The sequence below is a fragment of the Lontra canadensis genome, unplaced genomic scaffold (assembly GCF_010015895.1).
Source record: "Lontra canadensis isolate GAN:19392208 unplaced genomic scaffold, GSC_riverotter_1.0 scaffold13, whole genome shotgun sequence".
Taxonomy (NCBI): domain Eukaryota; kingdom Metazoa; phylum Chordata; class Mammalia; order Carnivora; family Mustelidae; genus Lontra; species Lontra canadensis.
In genome coordinates this window covers 12123199-12146028 of record NW_022631007.1, presented here as the reverse complement: position 1 = coordinate 12146028, position 22830 = coordinate 12123199, and the positions used below count along the sequence as shown (strand labels likewise).

The window sequence follows — 22830 nt, the reverse complement described above, 5'->3', positions numbered from 1 at the left end:
GTATGACCGTCTCTCACTGCTAGCACCTTTGAGTCTCCCCAAGACTTTACTTTTGGGTATGTCTGTACATCATCCCTTTCTTTACTTTGGTTTCCCGGCATTCTCCTTACTGTTTTTGCTACTCCTTCTCTTGAATGACTCAGAAGATGTTTACTTGAAAGCTAGTTATAGAAGCCACTTTAAGCATTTTCCCCAAAAGTGTGTCCTATGAATAGAATAAACAAACTTCAATTATAAAATGATACATGAATGCATCCAAATTGCAGTGGTTAAACTGTAATTTCCATTGAGAAAGACGCGGTCACCCAGATGTGCAGACTCTTCCAAATATCATCAGATCTCATTGGGAGTGGAAGACCAGACTCTGAATGGCACATTTAGCCTGATGACCTTAACAGAAAATTGTTCTCTTTCTATTCCAAATCATTCAGGCTGGTGAAGCTGGAGAGGTTACCCATCTCCAGCCGCTCTGCTGAGAAACACCTGGACCGATTTCCATGGAGACCAGGGGATCTGAAGGTTTGGAAAAGCCCTGGAAGGAATTGGTGAGTGGTTCCCAGGAGACTGACAATGCGTGGGACAAGGGGAGACCTGAGTTACTCTCAGAAGATGAGAAAACATGCCACGTCAACCGAGGGACTCGAGACAGAGAACCTGGCCACTACACCCCAATTCAGAGAAACTCCATCTTCAACCGCACTGTGAAACGCAAAAGCAAAGGCCAAGCCAGAGATGCTCCAGAACAAAATACCCCCCAGCAGGCAGGTGAGTACCAGGGACAGCTGGCACCGCTGTCCCCTGCTAGCCAGGTGGAGTCATCAGGACTGAAAGGCCCCAACTAAATAAAAGAAGAGTAAAAGGCCTTGAAGACTATCAAGGACAGGTCTAGTAAAAGAAACACTTTGAAGCTGTTATCTAAAGGATTCAATTCCCGCAATATGACAATGTGGGCACTTCAGGAGAAAGTGTCGACCCAAACTGTACAGTAAGACTGGCTTCTATTTAAAAGAAACATCTTGTTCCAGGACTCAACAAAACACCCCCAGACGTCCATGCCTTCTAGCAGGGAGGCTTGGAGCTGTCCACATTTGGGAATATCTGGGAACAGGAGTTTCCTGAATGCCAAGGTCCTATCTTTGTTCTCTCTCATGGTTGCTGGGATGGGGAGAGTTTCTGCTGCACTGGAAGTATCTGAGATAAATACCTTGGCAATAAGAGCTTTGCAGCTGGGTCCCTTAATCTTTTCAGTGAGTCCCTAGCACATCTTACCTGCTTAAAGTATATTCCTTGAGCAGAATATGGTTCAGAAACTTTTACAATTGGTGGGGGGCTGTCAGAGCTGCAAATTCCTTTCTCTGTGACTTGCCCACATGCCTGAGTGGGCAGTACGCTGGGGGTGTGGACTAGGTGCTAGTTTCTTAGCCCCTGGGGTATGGCACCTGCCACGAGACAGTCTGTAATCCTCCATTTGCTGGATGTGGCATGAACCCATGAACTCATTCAAGACATTCACTGAACTCTGTATCGGGGAGCCTTTTGCCACATAGGAAATCACCCTCAATATATAAAGATAAAACTATAATATTTATTATTTCTTGTGTTTCTGGGGGTTGATCGGGTGGTTTTTCTGTCTGAACTGCTTTGTCTCACCTCTGCAGTCCTCTGGTGGCTCATGTGGGCTTAGAAGGTCAAGGAAGTCTCGCTGCGCTCGCTGGGGGCTAGTGAGCTGGTTGATCAAGGTGGGTTAGTCTCTGCTCAACCTCCAGCAGGCTGGCTCGGACTTGTTCCCATCGCAGCAGGGCTCCCAGAGGTCAAGACCCCCCCTACTTGATGGGAGAGGTGGCAATCTGTGGGTGTTTGCTATCTACAAACACTACCAAAATTACGCATCAAGGACCAAATTAAGAGCAAGAGAAATACAATGGAAATGCTATACTTGTGGAAGCTGGGGGAATGTCTGTCATATGACCCTCTCAACTTTTGGCTATGTTTGAAAATCTTATGAAATGAAAAGTGAGAAACACAATCCTACACAAAGAAAGTTGGAGTCTCTGCCCTTGAGGGACCCAGCAGTATTGTAATGATGTCATCGATGGCCAGCAATGCCTCGAAGTTTACAGGAAAGATAAAGGCGAAGAACAAGACCCTTCAGGTGTGGTTGGGAAAGATTCCCCAAAGGAGATGAAGCTCTAGTGGCGTCTTGAGGGGGACATGGCCAGAGAAAGAACAGGAGCTAACCTGGCTGAGCGCTTGGAGGTATTCAGTGTTATGGGTGTTCTTACTATACCCATTTTACAGATTAAAAACAACAACTGAAACAAAGAGATTGAGTCACTTACCTTAAATCACACAGCTAGTGAGTGGCCTGGAGTTCAGATCCTTCTAGTCCAAAGCCCATGCAGATGGAGAAGGGAGTTAGGGAGGCTCTTTCTAACAGAAATATAATGCAAACCACATATGTTGTTTCAAATTTCCCAGCAGCCACATTAACAAAAGTAAAAAGAAATAGGTAAAATTCACTCTAATAACATGTGTTATTGAACACAAAGCCTCCAAAATATGATTGTACCATCATATAGTCAATAATTGATATAAAAAGGTCATCATGAGACATTTTGCAATTTTTTTTTGCAGGATGTCTTTGAAAGCTGTGGAATATTTTTGTTGGAAATATTTGATCTGGATTTAGGATTCATAAAATGTGCAGTCAGAAAAGCAGATTTGCATGCCCAGACTGTTCCATGTAGCCTTAAGAGTCTTCCGGTAACTAAACTGAGTATTGGTTTTTACATTTAAATTTAAATTAATGTAAGTTGAAAAGAAATGAAGAATTCACTTCCTGAGTCCTATCAGCCGCATTTCAAGGGCGGACTAAGCCGCAGGTGGCTAGCAGGGCCCTATCGAATCTCTCAGGGTTGAGCATTGCAAGCAGAAGGAAAAGGAGATACAGCTGCCCAGGGGTCAGGGGTTGGAGATCTTTTTGATCCTGAGCAAAGGCAGGTGTGGGACTAGTTGGAGATGAGCCTGGAGAGGGAAACTGAGTCAAGGGGGAAAGAGTGCGTGGCTTCCCAAGCCAAGCCAAGAATGCCGACGCCAGTGTAGACTAGAACAAGGGTCACTTCACTTCTTGCCATCCTCAAAGATGCCATTGATGTCCAGACCATAAATACTTTCATCAGACTCAGAGTTTTATTTTTAAAGTGACTCCCTGTTTCACTTCCCTGGAGGTAACTCCCTCGACAGACCCAAGCTTCCTGCTCCAGAGTCCAAGGAGAAAACTCTCCCCCAGCTCTGTCCCTGAAGGGGCAGACAAAACAGATCAGCTGGCTTCCTTGGCCCGGCTCCCAGACAAAAGGAGATTTATGCTCTGACTTCTCTCTGCTAAAGGACTGCCTTTTCAAGGTCACACTACAACATGGATTAACGTCCCAGGGGAGGGAGTTTGGCTTATTATTTAACAGCGTTTAGGACTCGGACATTGTCAAGTTAGATGTTAAAATTTTGATAAATTGCGAATGATTTTAGTCCAGTAGGAACAATAACACTGGTAGTTCTGCTTTTATTGGCCTCTAAGACATTGGCCAGTTTTTTTTTTTTTTATCTAAGTTGCAATCTCATTTCTAATATTCTTTTCCCACTGTGTGTGTGTGTGTGTGTGTGTGTGTGTGTAAGCAAGTGAAGTTTCTTACATGGTAATCATAATTTTTGTAGAGATGGCATCCCAGGTCACCAAATTCGTGCAAGCCGTGGCAAATTCCCCTCAAGGGGGCATGACAGGAAAAGCACCCCTCTTCATTCCTCTCCCTTCCCCCCTGGGGGAACTTGCTGCTGTCCCTGTCACCAAGAGAACTGCCCGCCCGAAAGGGGGGAGATGCACATTTTCTAACTCTCTGCCTTTCTTAAATGTCACAGGCTCACTGGAAAATGGACAGTCTGTAAATGAGCCCCTGACCTTGAATTCCCCCCAGAACAGAAGGTCTCGGTGGAAAATCCCAATACAGCCACACCCAGGAGCCAAGAGAACAAGGTAAGAGAAAACAAACGGGCAGGAGGGGCGGTTCACCACCAGAAGTGGCAGGGATCCCTGCGGCAAAGTTTTGACAGGGCTGCAAGCGTGTCTCATGGTTCTTTAAAAAAAAGTCACTTTTTGTTGCCCATGTTAAAAAAAAAAAAAAAAAAGCAAAACTCCACCATCTCCTTTCTAAAAAAAAATAATAATAACAACCCATTGCTACTCTTTCATCCAAAACTAGGAAATTGTAGATATTACAGATTTCAAGAAGTAGAAAAGGAAAATCTCTATATTGCACCACCACCAGAAAGGTTTTAATGTAACCGTTGCAAAGTTTTTTTTTCCTGTATGGTTTATGCCCATTTTCTCTTCATAAAATGGGATCGTACTATATATCCTGTCTTCAGACTTAATAGTATGTCACACAAACACTTCCGTATGTTACCAAATATTTTTCTACACAATCGTTCAATGGCTATAAAATAAACTATGTAGTATGATTGAATTATAATTCATTAATCATGCTACTGTTGTTGGACATTTGGGTATTATATCAGCTAGGACTAAATTTAGCTGCTTGTAACAAAAAAACCCAAATGACACAGCATAACAAGACCGAGATCTATTTGGGTCTTGAGTGAAAAAAGCTTGGGGGGTTGCGACAGCAGCTCCTTCGTACCTCCAGGAACCCAGTCTCCTCCTATCCAGCTGTCAAGGTGATTGCCAGAGCTCCGGCCATCACAGCCACGGTTCAGGTAGTGGGAAGGAGGAAAGCAGAGGGTAGTGGGGGCACATACCAGTCTATTCTGCTCTCCTTTTAAGGAGCTTCCTGAAGCCCACTCAATAACTGGGGCTTATATCTCATTGGCCCAAATTAACTGAGTCACGTGGCCACCTATACTTGCAAGAGAAGCTAGGAAATGTAGGTCTCTTTCAAACCAGGTCTGTTTCCACCCCCTGGTGAATGGGTGCCATACTAAGAAATAAAGGAGAATGGATACGGGGAGGCAACAGCAATCTCTGACCCAAGGGAGTTTCAATTTTTGCTGGTTTGTAAGCCACACTATGAGGAAGTCTCGCTGTGGCAAAATCCGGACACCCGTCTCTCCCTATTTCCTTAAGTTCCTAGAAACTTCATACTTTCTACAAATCCCTGGATGGTTGCAGGGAAATAGCATTCCTGTATTTGTACGGGGAAAGTACGGGCTAGGCATCTCGACCCAGACCCAGGTGACAGGTAGCCTGTTACTTCCTGACACTACTTTGACCATTGGTCATTGATTTTATATATTTATATATATAATTTTTATACATATGATATACTTACATATAGAATTTAATAGTTTAAATATGTAATATAATTTCATAATAATAAAATGAATTTATATATACAAACAAACAAGGCCCTTGTTCACTTACGTGGAATTATATATTAAAGTCAGCTGCTTCCTGTCGCCTCTGTTCTGGCTTAAGAGCCAAAAATCACCACTGTAAAAATCTGCCCACCTATACTGGGAGCTCCAAGAGACAGTGGGTGAGAGGTCAGCCTTAGCTCACCCCTCACATCCAGGGATCAGCAGGAGTGACAGGACAAATATTTGACAAGCAGGACCCAACATTCTACTAAGGGTCCCAGAGAGGTAGAGGAAGGGCCCTGGGAGCAGGGAAAGGGAAAGGACTCAGGACAGTGGTCATTTCCCAACCAGTACACAAATGTTTTCATATAAAAAAGAGGGTAAGTGGATGGAGACTGGCCAACTGTGACCTGCCCACTCCTTCCCAGGGGGGTTCCCCAGAAAGACAAAACCAGCAGGACATGGAACAGGTGTGGGGAGCTCATTGTAAAGAACCGGTTCACAACTGTGGCAGCTTGGCGAGTGTAGAATCCTCTGGATGGGCTTGTGGCTGGACACTCAGGGAATTGCTGCATAATTCTGTTCTGCTCAGTGAGCTTACACTTTGCTCTAGCAAGACCTTCAACAGTTTGGATGAGGCCCACCCACAGGATAAAGTGTATTCAAAGTCCTTCAATTAAACAGTCTCAAAAAACATCTTCACAGAAACAGCCAGAATAATTTGACCACATGTCAAGGCATCATGGCCCAACCAAGTTGACATCTGAAATTAACGTCATATCCCCCCTCTCCGGGGGGTCAAGAGATCCACTTGGAAATCTCTGAAATCTGGGGGACACACAGACCAGAACCTGGCTTGCTCCTGGAAACATCTAGATATGAGCTGGCTGACCGCTTCATGGGAGGGGAGGGGTAAGGGTGGAGCCGGGGGTGCGGGGCAACCACACCAAAGGCAAGGCAGAGGCACATGTTCTCTTGGAGCCCAGTGTGGACCTCAAGGAAGGGAACGGGCTATGAACCACCCAAGATGGCTTCCTGCTAGGGGCAGGGGGACCTTGGCAGAAAGTGGCTGAGAAACTTGGGGAGTCATAAAGTGGCTTGAGAGCTTTGTACATTCCACAGAACTCTGGTCAGAGAACCCCACAGGTGCCCCACTCTGGGACCCAAACAGCTCAGAGGGCAGGAGATATGGAGCAGGGGGTAGGTAGAGGCTTCCCAGCTGTGGCAGGCCTGTGCTGGGAGAAGAGGGGTGCTGGTACTCTGCAGCAAGTTCAGGGTGCTTTTCTAAATACTTAGCAAAAGAGACTGTCTGCTTGTAACTAAGAGTCACCAGAAGAGTGCTGTGTGTGGTCTGCCTGAGATCCTGATATCAAAGCACAGCCCAGGCAGCTGGCGTCAGCTACAGGCAGGTGCAGGTGGGGAGAGGAGAGGACGGCTGGAGTCCCTTCCTGTCTGCACCCTCCCCAGGCCAGCCAGCCCTGCGCTTAACTTTGGTCTTATGGCCTAGCAAGGACAGAGGTTCTAGAAAACTTCTTTAGGTCAATCTCAGGATCCCCATTGTGATCATTGTTTCTATTACGTCTTCTGAACTGGACTTCCATGGCGGGGTAAGTCGCAACACACCTGTTATAGACAAGTTTTCTAGAGAAAAAAACCTCCTCCCAATGGCGAATCAGGCTCCCAGGGCTTCGAGCTATTGCTTTTAAAGGTAAAAACCAAAATATTAATTTATCTGGGGAACGCAGGAGCCACGGTACATCAGGGTGTTTGATGTGACCCATCTGGGGTAGCATTAGTGTGTCCCATTCATGCAAAGCATCCATTCTCTCTCTTGCCCTGCTCACGCTTCATATCATTAGCACCTTGGCATTCGGAGTCTCAGACCTCTATTTGTGTAGAGAAATGTAATCCCTGTTCTGGCCCCCATCCTGTGTCCCCACCTTTGGGGGCTGAGTCCTAGCGTCTCTTGCTAAGTTTCCATCGTCACTTTCCCAGGGCCCATAGCCCTCCACTCCTGTTGGAAATTCCTCTTTTGCTCTAAGTAGGGAAAATAATTCTGTCTGCTAGATTTGTGTGTGGAAAAGCAGGCTCCATGAGCCAAATGGAACAGAACAGAAAAGAGACAGAAAAAGAAAGTACATGGTACAAAGACTGGGAGCAGCTGAGAACGACGTAGAGTGTCCCTCTCGCGCAGGCCCCAAAGAACCTCTCCCTCTTTTTTGTCATTGTCCCTCTAGTCAGTTTTCATCAAGGTCATTTGAAAAGGACTCACTGAAGGAAATTTTACATGACAACAAAACGTACACATTTTGGGCAGGACAAATGTATTAGTCAGCTCAGCAGCCATAACAAATACCACAGTCTGGGTGCTCAAGCAGCAGACCTTTATTTTCTCCTCATTCTGGAAACTGGACATTGGTGATCAGGACGTCAGCACGGTCAGGCGCTGGGAGGGCTCCCTGCCTGGGCTCCCTGCCTGGCTTGCAGACAGCCTCCTTCTCAGTTATCCTCAGATAGAGAGAGAAAGCAAGCACCCATCTCTTCCTCCTCCCAGGGGCCAGACCCTCACAACCTCATCTAACTAAACCCATTCTCTTCTGAAGGTCCTACCTGCAAATACCATCATGTGGGGGTTGGGGCTCCGATATGTTAATGGGGGGGGGGCATAATTCTGTCCACAGCAATAAATCTGTATCTCTATATACACCCACCTGAGCATTGTTACATAACAAACATTTTAACTGAATAATTTTAAAGATCTAACTGGTTTTATTCATCCATTCCTGAATTGGGTAGCACCCAGTCCAGCAGGTAGAGGGGAGCTCCAAAGGGAGACCCAAAGGGAAGAGGTTTTCCAAGGCAGCATAGTATCATAAACAGGAAAAAAAAATGTTGACTTCAGAGGAGGTCACCTTATTTGGGGACACAAGGATTTTAGTTGGTGGAGGACCTCATCTTCCATTAGGGGACCAAGAGGGTCCCTGTGACAGATCACCTCATCCATGCTGATCCAAACATTCCTGACTGACTGGGTATAGTTTATTTTCCTGGGCTGTTGAAATGGTACTTAGGTGAGGTGTTGAGAACTGGTTTACTGACTTGGTGCTTTACCCTAAGTGATGCCATCTTGGGCCTGTGGTTTTCTTTTTAACACTATTAACCAGACCAAGAAACAAAACATTTCCATTGCCCCAAGAGGCTCCCTGAGACCCCTTTTTTTTCGGTCAGTATAAACCCTCTCAGACGTCATTATCCTCTGCTTCTGTCACCATTAGCTTAGTGTTGCTGGTTCTTGAACTATGTGTAAAGTGGGATCAAGCCCACAGTGTGCACTCTGGTATCTGACTTAGTTTTCTGAACATAATATTTCTGATATATGTATATCAGATTGCTCTTTTTATTGCTGGGAAAAGTACCACAATTTGTTTATCTTTCTGTTGGATATTTGGACTATTTCCAGTTTTCAACCATCATAAATAAAGTCACTACAAGCGTTCTTAGACAGTCTTTCTGTGGGTGTGTCCCATTCTTTCTCCAAGTGTGTACCCAGGAGTGGAAGGGCTGAGTCTTATGATAGGTATATGCCTGACAGTATCTAGGAAGGGCCAAATAATTTCTCACAACAGTTGTATTATTCCACACCCCTACCAGCAAGATATCAAAGTGCCAGTCACTCCAGGTCCTGGCCAGTGTTGGGAAATGTCAGGCTTTGTACTGCCTCTGTTCTAACATACTGTGGTTTCTCCCTATGGTTTTCATTTGTACTTTCTTGATGACTAATGACATTGAGTACCTTTTCAAACATTTATTGGCCCTTCATGTTTCTTCTCTTGTGAAGTTCCTGTTCAAGTCTTTTCCCTATTTTTAACATTTTTTTTTAACTTGTAGGAGTTCTTTACATATCTTGACTAAAAGTCCATGATCAAATATATCTATTGCAAATATCTCCTACCAGTGTGGCTTCTTTTTAAATCTTCCTGTCTTTTAATGATCAGAAATGTTTATTTTGATGAAGACTAGTCCTAAAGATATTCTCCTATTTTTTTTTTCAGATTTTATTTATTGACAGAGAGAGAGAGACCACAAGTAGGCAGAGAGGCAGGCAGAGAGAGGAGGAAGCAGCCTCACCATTGAGCAGAGAGCCCGATGCAGGGCTCGATCCCAGGACCCTGAGATCATGACCCTAGCCAAAGGCAGAGGCTTAACCCACTGAGCCACCCATGTGCCCCTCCTATGTTTTTCTTATAAGAACTTTATACTTTTAGCTTTCCCATTTAGGTCTAGGGTCTATACACATAGAAGTTGCTCTATCATCATTTATCATTTTTTCTATCATCATTTATTAAAAGATCTGCACTTCCCCCAGTGAATTGCCTTGGTGCTTCCCCTCCCCCCCCCCCAGTCCACTGACTGCAGACATGTGGGTCTTTTCTGGACTTTTATCCTATTTCATTGATCTAAGTGTCTTTCCTTATGCCAATATCACACTGACTTAAATACTGTAGCTCTATGCTAAGTCTTAAAATCTGGTAATGCAAGCTCTCCTACTTTGTTCTTTTTAAAGATTGTCTTGGCTATTTTAAGTCCTTTGCATTTCCATATAAATTTTAGAATCAGTTTGTCAATTTCTACTCCAAAAAAATGTCTGCTAGGATTTGGGTTAAGATTTCATCATCTCTATAGGTAAATTTGGATATCACTGACAGCTTAATATTAACACATTAAATTGCTCAATGTAGGGGCACCTGGGCGGCTCAGCTGGTTAAGCGTCTGCCTTTGACTCAGGTCATGATCCCAGGGATCGAGCCCCACATCAGGCTCCCTGCTTAGCAGAGAGTCTGCTTCCCCCTCTCTCTCTGCTGCTCCCCATATGTGTGTGCTCTCTCTCTCTCTCTCTATCAAATAAATAAATAAAATTAAAAAAAAAAAGAAGCTTGGACATTAAAAAAAAAAATAAATTGTTCAATCTATAACATGTCCTAACCTTCTTTTTATTTAGATATTCCTTAAATTAACCTAGCAATGATCTGTAGTATTTAGTACAGAGGATTTACATATATTTTAATTATATTTGTCCCTAGGTATCTCATGCTTTTTATCCTATTTTAAATTCCAGTGCTTTTTAAGTTCACTTTTCAATTGTTTATTCGTAGTATGTTTAAAACACAATTAATTTTTGCATGGCCACCTAGTATCCTATGTCCTTGATACATTCACTTATTAGTTCTAATTACTTGTATATTTCTTTGATTTTCTTCTATGCACACAATCCTGCCATCTGTGAGTAAAGATAGTTTTAGTTCTTTTTTCCCCAATCTTCATCCTTCTACTTGTTTTTTTCTTGCCTTATTGCACTGGCAAAGACTTCCATTACAGGGTTGAATAGAAGTGCTGTGAGTAGATATCTTTGTTTTAGTTCCTGGTCAAGAACACTTTGATTGCAAAGATCAGAAGCCTACTTCAACTTGTTCAAGTGAAAGAGGGATATTGTAAGGATGCTGAAATCCCAAAGAATTCAAATAAAAGAGATGAAGCCCGGCTTGACAGGGATGGAAAAACCATCAGGAACCAGAGCCACTTTCTCATTTCCTTGAAGGGTGTGGGCTCTACTCCTCTCTACTTCTCTCTATGGACTGTTCTATTCTCCTGCTTTCTCCTCAGAGCAGCTTCTTCTCACTGCCTTTCAGCTTATACATAACCCAAAATGGCAGCCATAGATAGAATGACCCTTCAGGTTGGTTTTCCACAGCAAATGGATACTTCCTTTTGGGTCTCTAACAGAGAAAGAATTTCTAAAGAAAATAATCTGGTAGGTGTTTATCTCTGGGCCAAGTGGTTAAAAGAATAGAAGGTAGGATTAATGGGGCCATCCCCACTTCATTGGTGGGAGCCATGTTTCGGGTTATCTGTGAGATGTATGTGAAGGATAGCCAGGCACTCAAAAACATATCTAGTATGGTAGAGTCTGGGTCTCCTGCACAAGAGAATGCCAAAGGGGACACGTGTAAGATAAGAAGCAGCAGAATGCAAGCAGGAGCTGTAGAGACTGGAGTAGATTAAAAGACTGAGGTCCCCCCAAAACTCGAACGACCCAGGAACCAGTCCTCCAGTTTATAAGCAGCTTGAGTGGTGCTGCTTTGGAGTTTGTAATCTTCTTCTTAGTAGTCAGTGTCCACCCCCAGAGATTCTAGAATTGTCCACAACATACCCAAGGGTGTTCTGCAAAATCTTCTTCCATATGCCAGCAACAGGGGTGTCACAGTGCTGCTGGACAAGAGGGAATTACAATTACCACAGACAGATGTGCTATACAGAGGGGTACAAAAAGGGAACTATAACTGTTGAGGGCCTTAACGTGTTCTATCTCTTTAAATTCTCTTATGGTTATCCCTATTTCACAGACAAGAAAACTAAGACTCGGCAAAAGTTGGTAACTAGGTTGCTTGAGGTTGCACAGCTAGTGAGACAACTAGACCATGAATCCAGGGGCTCCAACTCCACACCCCATGAGCACTCCCCAGGCTGCCCAAGATGAAGGTGTTCCTAGAGTAAACTTGGCTGTGAGAAGGAGAGTGTTCTTGTTAAGCTGCTCACAGGAGGCAGAGCCTGGAGGCACAGGGAGCCTCCTACCCCAGTCCGTTGTCAGATGGGTCCCTTTGGAGTCTCAAGTCAAGGTGTTGCACATTGGGTCTTTACTATAGATGCAGTGTCGTAAGTCAGGGTTCTAGTCCCAGAAATCATTCCATATCATAAAAAAACAAATTGAGGGGCACCTGGGTGGCTCAGTCTGTTAAGCGTCTACCTTGGGTTCAGGTCATGATCCCAGGGTCCTGGGATGGAGTCCTGCAGAGGACTCCTTGCTCAGCAGGGAGCCTGCTTCTCCCTCTCCCTCTGCCTGCCACTCCCCTGCTTGTGCTCTTTCTCTCTCTGTCAAATAAATAAATAAACTCTTTAAAAAAAAAAACCAAATTGATAACTATGTATATATACACGAATGCAAAAATAAAACTCAAACATGGGCTTTTATAAATGGACATTTCTGCATAAAATTAAACTACATTATAAAATTTCATGGACAATTTTTCTGCATGAACTGAGCAGGCTGATGCGTAAAATATTTGTCCACTGAACATCCAGCTGAAAAGACCTTTGCTTTTCCTAGCAGTGCTGGGGGAACTGCAGGAGTTCATTATTCCATGGATTGTCGACCTGCATTAAACATTAGAATCACCCAAGGACTGACACTCAGAGAGAAGACAGGGGTAGCCTCACTGGTTAAACAACTCTGCTCCAGCTGGTTCAGCCAGACCCTCCTGACCATTAAATACTGTGATTATCAATCCTGGATCCTTCTCCAGAATAGTCATTGCCATGAAACCCGTCGTTGACCCCAAAGACTCAGGCATGGCCCTGTGAGTCTTTGAATGCTGATGTAGGGCAAGGAACGACTTCCATATTGGGAACTATACCTGTTTCCAGGGAAATGTATAAGTCCCACGTACCATAATCCTGGGGGCAGTTTGTCGGATGTTCATAAATGCTAGTTTGGGTTGTTACTAGGAGAGTCTCAGAGTCCTTACAAAATCTGTAAGTGCAAGATGTAAATATTGAGTCACTGCAGGTTTGGGGCGGTTTCCTTTATTGAAAGAAACTATTTTCAAGGATTGCCATTAGTCAGTCATTTGGGGCAATACAGGCACTGAATAGAGGCAGCCTCACTGTAACCAGCTTCTAGATCTACCGAACTACGACAAACACAGGAAAAACAGAAACAGGTACAAGAACGCATTGCACATACATTCAGCAAAATCCAAACAGGGAAATGGGACAAATGACCCAGTTTCTCAACAAAGTGCAAAGAGAAAACAAGAAAGAGGTATTAACCAGCTGCAACAGACCTCATTGGAATCCAGTTTCAAACAAACACTCTGGGAAGGAAAGTTTCAAAAACAATCATGTGAATTTGAACACAGATCAGATATTGGGCGATGCTAAGAAATTACTGTTAATTTTTAAAGGTGTGTTAACGGTATTGAGGTTTGTTTTTTTTTCTAGATCTTTTTTAAAGATTTTATTTATTTATTTGAGAGAGAGAGAGTGACCAAGAGAGAGCACAGGAGAAGGAGCAGAGGGAGAGGGAGAAGCAGATGCCCCACTGAGCAGGGAGCCCCACTTGGGGGAGGTCATTCTACTTTCTGTCTACTTTAGTATGTGTTTGAAATTTCCCATAATAAAAAGTTTAATTTTTATTATGTTCATTTTCTGAAAGCTTTTTTTTTTTTTTTTTAATAAAAAGGCAGGAGCTGAAGTAAAGAGACCCTTCAGCCCCACCCCACCCTCTACCAACGTCCTGTCTTCCAGAAGGTGGGGCAGAATCATCAGCGCTCACTGCTGGTCACGGTGGCCCAGGGGACATTAACTGCAGGGTCCTTGCAGGCAGGAGATGCCAAGTTTTGTTCCCTCCTGAGTACCTAGCACTTCTCTGACACACCAGAAGCACTCAGTATTTGCAGAAGACTGATGAGACTGATGAACGAACGAATGAATGTCGATGTCCTGGGCAGAGGTTTCTACCCAGAGCTTGAAGACACATCTGTGCAGACGGGTGCAGCAGGAGCCCAGGGACATGCAGACTAAGGCTCTTGCACAGCACAGAGGGGTTTGCCTGCCCAGCTGCCTTTTGGAAATAACCCACTTTCCCACCTCCCCCAGTAAGAGAGGAGGCCCAGCGCCCTCAGCACTAAAAAAAATGCAAATAGAGCTTCGTAATTAATTTCCTCCTTGGCTTTCCCCAACCTGGGCACTGGCCCCGGGGTGGCCCACCCGGTCTGCGGCGCATAAACAAAGGACAGGAGAGCCTTTGAAGGATCTCAGGCCACTTGCACCGGGCGACTGAAGAGGTTTGAATTTTCTATCTCTGAAATTGTTCCTATTTTTACCCTGTCTCAGAACAAATATAACTGTGGCTTATGTTTCACAGTTTATGCAGCTAATTTCATAGACTTCTGACAGATATATCTTATTCTCAGCTGTTCTAAACTTTTTTCCTCCGTTAAGCAGTTGAAGGGGCGTGTTCCTCTACCTCCCCACAAGACCTCGTGGGTGTGAGTTGCCGGGCAAGTAGTGGGGGCGGAGCTAGATATGGGCATGGCCCCTTCTCTCCTTCTGCCCCGCCTAGAGGTGACGGACAGGCTCAGGATCCAGTAAGGAGCTAAGTTCTTAAAGGGTCAAGTGGGCAGCCTTTTGGACTTGCTGATTCCTTTAATATTTAAAATAATAATAACAATAATAATAATGGCCTTTGGGCTGTGCTTGGAGCATGGGTTTTACCAACTCATAATTACATCTTTAGTGTTTTAAGCTGCAGACCCGCTCCTCCTTAAATTGCCCATTTGGGTTAATTTTGCTTTATTTTGGTTATTCTGGTTTATTTTAGCTATCATTTTTTTTTCATTTTTAAACTTCCTTACTTTGCCCTTTTATCTTCCTTCTAATTTCCCCCTATTTTAATCACCTTTAAATGTTTTCCTTTGACATTGTACTTTTATAATTATTACCACTTTTCAAATTCAAGGCTTCTGGATCTGCTTCAACGCCAAATCCTTTTTTTCCCCTTCATTTTGTTTTTATATTACTATTTAAATCCCTAAGCCTCTGCGGGTTTGTTAGCTTTAACTTGTTTTACTTCCAATTTCATTTTAACTATAATCCTTCATAATGCCCTTTTGTTTGCTTGACTGATTATAACCTCAACTTTTCAGCAACCTAATTTTGGTTCTTAAATTATTTTATTGGTTCAATCTATCCTTCATGCATAAATGTTAATTATTCCGTTTCTTTTGTTAGTCATGATCCTGTATCTTATTGGTTGTGGATTTTCTTCTAATTCTTTTGAATTCTTAATTTAAAATTTTTCACCTTACGGGCTGGCTCTAGGGAAGATACAGAAAGTTGGGGGGGGGGGGGGGGGCAGGACCCAGGAAGCTGTTTCTCTGAGTTTCAAGACCCGACCTCTCTAACCTTCAGATGCCCAAAAGGGTCCCCACACAGGCAAGATCAGAGAAACTCAGAGCAGAATTTGAGTCCCGGGTCACCCTCATATCAGCATGTGGTGCTGGGTAAATCAATTCTTCCTCTCCCCACACCTCAGTCACCTTCTACCATCAAAGAGAAAAATCAAGGACAGGTCAAGCACATACAAGCATGTGACCAACTCCCTCTGAACCTGGGACAGGTCATAGAAGGTCATAGAAGAATACAGACAATGTGATTTTGTTTTTGTAAGATTCAGAAGCTGCCAAACGAAACAAGGTAAGTTGTCCAAAATGCAAAACCCGAGTCTAATCTAATCTAATACAGAAAACGTCAGAGAAATCCAAATCAAGAAAACATTCTACAAAATAACTGGCTTGAAATCTTTGTGTCAGGGTTACAAAAACTGAGCCAAGACTTCCAGACTGATGGAACCCAAGGAGGGCAGACACCAAAATGCAACGACTAACACTAGATTGGATCTTCTTGCCATAAAGGACATTATTGGGACAACAGACAAAATCTGAATGGAATCTGAACATCAGTTGCCACTAATGTATCCAAGCTGACTTCCTGATTTGGGTGTTTATATTTTGGTTACAGAGGAACTAGTCTTTGGTTGTGGAAAACACACACTAAGAAGCATTTAAGGACAATGACACATTAGGTCAGCAACAGACTCTCCAATGGTCCAAAAGTACAAAAAAAGTTCTTTGTACTGTACTGTTGGCCCTGGAAAAAGACAGGAGTTAAGGACACCAACCCCCATGCAGTCAAAAATTAGCATCTAACTTTTGACTCCCCCCAAATTAACTACAAATAGCCTACCGTTGGCTGGATGTCTTATCAATAACATAGTTGATTATCACATATTTTGTATACATACTATCTACTGTATTCTTACAACCAAATAGGCTAGAAAAAAGAATATGTTACTAAGAAAATCATAAGGAAGAGAAAATACATTCACATTGTTATATTGTAATAAAAGATATCCACAGACAAGCAGACCTACATGGGTTCAATCCCATGTTGTTCAAGGGTCCACTGGGCTTGTAACTTCTGAGATTCTTTCAGAGTATAAAAAAGAAAATAATTTAAATACCCTAAGGGAAAATAAAGATCCCCAGGTTCTACATCTAGACACCGAGGCTTGACTCTAGCTCCATCATTTATAAGGCAAGTTACTTAGTCTTGCTTTCCCTCAGTTTACTCATCTTTATATTGGGGATAATAATGCTTAACTCATTCCAGGTTAATACCTATATAGTTAATGCCTATTAAGTGCCAAGAACAATGATTGCTACCCAACATACATATTACCTGTTATTACATCTCAATGATTTGTACCTGCTGCACTCCAGCCCCTCCCCCTCATTCTCTGCAATGTTGCCTGGATAGTTCTATTCATCCTTGAGGTCTCAGCTTCTTCTGATCCACCACACCCACCCTCACACTTCCTGCTTTAGGCTGTATTAGAAGCTCCTCTCTTGAGCTCTCATAGCACCATATAATATCCCCATCATAGGTCCTAATTTATAATTTCCCCACAACTTATTTGTCTAGTCTTTTAGATGATGACTAGCTCGAAAGCTGGGCTGATACCTTTGTTCACTGTCATATCCCCAGGCCTAAGACAGTTAAAAAATAAATGAATGAATGACTTGGATTCATGCCTCCCCGGTCAGAGAATATAGAATGAGGTACCCCTTTTGAAGTTGTGGATGTTATTCCAGGGCCCACTTCCAGAGAGCACCATTCCCACTGCCATCTCTGTAAAAGGTAGTCTGGAGTGGAGCAGTGCACAGCCTGATCACAAATGAACATAGTTGCCATCATAGATGATCTGTTCTGTTATCCATATATTGATAGGAAGAATGAATTGCTTTTGTGGTTAGCTGCTCTAAAACAAAAATCATTCATTTTGGTAGATGTTTCACCCATGCAAAGTGCAGGAACACATTCATTTATACGTTCATTTAATGAATATTTATTGAGTACCTTCACTGTTCTGAGTGTTGATTTCTAGCAGAAAACTCCATATTTGGTGAGTCAGGAGAACATTTAGCAACCATTTTCCCTGGCAGCTTCCCAGAAAGCCCCAACATCCTAAAACCCATGGTCCAGGAGCCCATTGTTGGGCCTTGGTTGTGTAGTTCTGATGCATTCTTGCCTGGAAAGGCTTCCAGACCCCAATCCCCTTAGTCATGCTACATAGAGGAGACTGTGGCCTTGACCACATATGTCCTGGGGTGAACTCAAAACAGCTCTTTTAGAGAAGATGCTGGCTCTGGGCAGATCATCCCCAGCAGAGGGCAGGGATACTGAGAATTTTGTCCCATTTCCTAATTTTCATGAAAGGGTCTATGTCAGCCATCCTCTGTACTTATTTATTCACTCGTTTGTTCACTCATTTTAAGCATGTTGGTTGTATAGGAGTAGCTGTCTCAAATTTAAATTATCAATATCAAAAGGCAAATACACTAATCCCTTTTCAAAAATAGACTGATCAAAGCAATTCATCATGTTTCTGAGACTTTCTGACAAAAAGATGCCAAAGTAAGAAAACAAAAACTCCTGAAACGTGATCTGGCAAATTACATTATTTCATGTAATTTACAACTAGAAAAACATAGTGATCACTGTGAAAGCAATCAATAGCTCCATTAAAAGGTACTAGATGTTCTGACAGGTCATCTTCCAAAAGTCCTAGGACTTATACCTACTGACGGAGAAAGCGGCGTTCCAGACAACACACTGAATGCCACTGATTTTTAAAACGTTTCCGAATTTAGAAGTATGATCCACGTCCGCAGCATTGTGTGAAATACATAGGAAAATGTACAGATAACACTTAAAACAGTGCTGGTGAAAAGTAGGTACTTGGTAAATAAACGCCTATGGGAGTTTGGAAAGCTCGAGGTCACTCGGCAACTCTGACACAGCACAATTCCTGTGTGTTGTCCTTGGACTTAACATTCCTATTTCTGGTTTTCAGAACATCAACTCAGCTCTATTGTTCAAGGTCTGCTTTAATCACCACACAGAGCACACACACAGCCCAGATCCCTGTCCTCTGCTTGAGTCCTATGCTGTCTCCAGCCAAGCCCTTCTGGGGTGCTTTCCTTCCACCCTTCTGCTCTGGCAGCAAAACCTCTGTGGACACTTCTTCCAGTCACACCTTGGGCTCACTTTAAGCGATGCTGTAAAAAAAAACAAACCCTGGTGCTTAAAAAAAAAAAAAAAAACTGGTGTTAAAAATTTCCTGTTACATGGACTAGAGCAATACCACGGAGCACGCCGTCCTTCGCACAGCATGAGAATCCATGGGAGAGATGGCTTGTTCTGTCCAGAAGTGATTTGCTGGGATTCCCACTGCACACAGGGAATCGGATGGGGGTGGGGGGGTTGCGGGCTACAGAGAGAGCAAAGAGCGAGGTATGTGGCCTTCGGCACCCTGTGGGTACACGCGCGCGCCCTGAACAGGAGCGTTACAGCATCTGCTGCCTTTCTTCTCTCCCACAAGGGTAATTGGCGCTGTGGGTCTCCTCGATCCTGACACTGCCTGTCAGGCAACTATAAAACCTCCAAATTAAGATCTTGACTCTGCACCAGGAATAAAAGCAAGCTTGATTTGGGCCAAGTTTAATTATCATGCCAGGAGTCTGAACTTCCCAGGTTGCAAAGTCACGTGTCTACCAAGAGAAGGCCCGTCACCCCCCGACTGGGGTCAGAGAGCTAAGACCCCATGTGCGGGCAAAAGAGAGGAGATGGCTGGATGTGTGGGGGGGAGGGGGTCGAGGTAGAAGAACGAATCCCAGGTGGCTCCTTGTACAGACCCTGCTCCACCTGATGAGGGTCACAGGAAGTAGCTGGGCTGACGCACGTGTGGACATCCTGCACAGCTGGCCCCTGGGGGAGGCAGGAAGGACCCCGTGTCTCCTTCCACTTTGGAGTTTCTGCTCTGGCGAGTGTCAAATGCATGAAATGGAGTGGCGGCAATGCTTGTCCTCAGAACTTTTCTAGCAAAAAGCTGAAGGAGCGTGAGGGAGCCCACCTCCAAGGTAGCCCCCAAACCCCAGCACCCAGTATTCACCCTCCCGCTGAATGACCATTTCTAACTGACAGGTGGACATAATGGTTGTGAATCGAAGCCAAGGTCACAGAGGGCAATGAGCATCAGTCTCTCCCTCTTGGGGATCGCTCACTCCGTGTTATGAGTGGCAGCCCAGGGAAGAGCCCATGGGGCAAGAAACAGAGGCTTCCTGCCGACAGCATGTAAATGAGCTTGGAAGGGGAGCCTCCCGGCCTGGCCAACAGCTGGACTGCAGCCTCATAAGAGACCCTGAGTCCGAGCCCTGGGCTTCCTGAAACTTAGAAGCCACATGAGAGAATAAACATTGTTGGAAGCTGCAAAGTCTCGGGGCTGTTTGTTACACAGCAATAGATAACTACTTCACTGAGAACATTCTATAAACTGGGATCAGAAGTAAATTCTACACAAACACATCAGATGCTGGGTAAAATGCTTGGGATCCAGTTCTTCTAAGCCCACCTGACTTTCTCATGTGCCCTATACCTGATGGTTTACCTGCCTCCCCAACACATACACACACACACACACACACACACACACACACACACACACAGCTCTTAGACGATGACTGCTGCCAAAACATAGAACTCCACCTTCCTTGGCACAGTGGAGACAAACCGAGGGGCCGTGTATGATCCAGAGCCCCTGTGGGGCAGCTGGACCCGAGCTCTGCCTGAAGGCACATCCTTGCTTGGCACTCTCTTCTCCCTGTTTTGCCTCCCTGGTCCAGCACACTCTCCCTGGGGAGCTCTTCCTTAACAAATCATCTGCACCAGTCTTTGCCTCCAGGAAACCTGACCTGAGATACCCCTCGTTAAAACCTAGCCTCCTCGAAAAAAGAAAATTAAAGACGTCACCTCTTACTGAACTTTCCCCTTAAAGTGATCAGACTCTAACAGACATTCTTCCATGCCCATAATTCATTAACTTTCAAACCAAGAAACTATAAGTTTACAGCTTTAAATACATCATTTACCCAGCAATTTTTTTTAAAAGATTTTATTTATTTATTTGACAGACGGTGATCACAAGTAGGCAGAAAGGCAGGCAGAGAGAGGAGGAAGGAGGCAGAGAGAGAGAGGAGGAAGCAGGCTCCCCACTGAGCAGAGAGCCCAAGGTGGGACTTGATCCCAGGACCTTGAGATCATGACCTGAGCCAAAGGCAGAGGCTTTAACCCACTGAGCCACCCAGGTGTCCCTACCCAGCAATTTTTTCAAAAATTATACAAGGCCTCTATTCTGTGAAAGACAATGAAATAAATCCTTTGGAGACCATAAAGATGAAATCATGCGTCCTGGGAGGGTGGTCACATTCTCAGTATTTTCTTGTGCAATGTTTTGGGATTTCACGCAGCGGTCATTAAAGTAGGTAACAGCCAGCCACGCACATGCTGGGTGTCACAGCGGGTGCTGAGGCCTGACTGTCTTTAGGGCTTTGTAGATAGTGGCTGCTCAACAGTCACTTGTGGAATAAATAAATTACTGAACAGTTGGCAGTTGACACAAATTTGTCAGCTATTCTTCCTTGCATTTTTTTCGGAAGCATGTGGTGAAATCGATCATATGTTAGTGAGAAAAAGAATGAACCGATAGACAAGGCAAGTCTGGCTTTGCTGGTGACTATTTCAGATCAAAGTGCCTCAGACAGAGGTAGGGGGATAGTGACGGGGAGGTGGGGTAGTCTCAGCAACAGTTTGGGACTGAGGAGCCTCCCCTGAGCCCTACCCTACCCACAGGGTCCTGGGGGGGAGGGATGGCTCCCCCTTGGCTGTCTTTTCTGTGTCTTTTTATAAAATCATGATACAACTGTCTTGCCGGCCTGAAGGCAGGGGCTGGCCTAGAAGACCCTGTGAGGCTCCTCTCTGTCCCCCGGCTCATCTTCAGTGGGAGAGTGGAGGGAGGATTTCCAGGGGGGCTGGGGAGGGGGGCTGCAGGGCTGACTCCACAGACCTCCACTCAGCCTCCATCGGCTTTCACTGATTCTTTGAGCTTTCCCACAAAATGGGCCATTTTTTTTAAAGTTCATATAAACCACATGGCACACTATATTTAAATCAGTTAGGAAAACATATACATCCTCAAATGCAAACAAGCAAAAGACATGAAAAGATTATTCACAAAAGAACAATGCAAAACAATCAAAATACAAAAAAAAAAAAAACACAACCCCACCAAACAAACAAACAAACCAAAACTTCTCTAGGAAAGAAAGAAATGGAAACTAGAATACGCTGTTTTTCACGTATCAGATTGTCAAATTGCTTAAAATTCTAATACTGTTAGAAAGAATGCAGAGGGAGACACTAGTTGGGCGTAAACCAATATAACCATTTGGAATTTCACAATATATGTGAAAGGCACTAAAAATGCTTTAATCTTTGACCAAGAGTCTATCGTGAAAAAATCCTCAGACATCAGACAAAGATGTTTTTCTCTGAGCTATTTACATTTCATTTCCAGCAGGTGCGTGTTTTTTGGGCCTTTACCATGATCCAGCTTTGCTCTAGGAACTGGGGGTCTAGCAGTGAACACAAGGGACCAAAAACTCTGCCTTTATGGGGCTCACTTTCCAGTGGGTCCCCACACCCCAGAGCTCCCGAGTTTGCCAAGGTGACTGCAAATGCCACTTCTTTCCCTTGGCTCTTGTACCACCCCAAACTCAATATTCTACACCTCACATCGGACTACATTTAAACTTGATCATTCCCATGTTTCTCTAAACCAAATGTGCCGTTTCTCTAAATATTTTTCCTTTCCCCCAACTTTTTATAAAGAAAAAATTTGAACATCCAGAGTAAATGAAAGACAACGAATTTCTATATATCCTCAGCCTAGACTCAAAAAACCTAACAACCTGCACACCTGTGCTTTCTCTCTCCCTCCTCCATTTCTACTAAAACCATATGAAAGCAAACTGCAGGCATCATAACACTTCACATTTAAAAAGCCCAGAGTACAGCTTCTAAGAATAAGGCTGTTCCTCTACGTCATCGGAATGCCATTATCACAGCTAAGAAAATTCACAATCGCTCCATAATCTGTCTAAAATCCGATCTCTGTTCTCATTTCTCCTGATGGTCCCCCAAAATGGCTTTCACGGCTGGGATCTGTGAACCAAGATTTCACTAAGTTCCAATAAGTCGCTTTGTCGCTTTGCTCTCTTCAGATTCCTGTCATCTAAAACATCTCCCCACTTTGTGTTTCTGACTGACCTTGGCTGAATCCAGCCTTGTTGACGGCAGCACGGCCCCCACTGCGGATTTGGGTGATTGCCTCCTTTTTCGGTGTTTTAACTTGTTCCTTTTCCGCCTGTATGTTCCTTCAAGGCGAAGTCG

General features: G+C 44.0%; 1 protein-coding gene across 1 annotated transcript in view; it reads left to right on the top strand.

Annotated features, from left to right (window-relative positions):
• Positions 1-434: 434 nt before the first annotated feature.
• The window catches only part of NGEF (neuronal guanine nucleotide exchange factor), a 69723-nt gene continuing 47327 nt past the window's right edge, over positions 435-22830 (top strand). Inside the window, exons 1-2 of the mRNA XM_032857512.1 lie at positions 435-765; positions 3913-4027. Coding sequence (XP_032713403.1) covers positions 498-765; positions 3913-4027 — 383 coding nt within the window. The 5' untranslated portion in view covers positions 435-497. The remainder of the gene's footprint in view (positions 766-3912; positions 4028-22830) is intronic.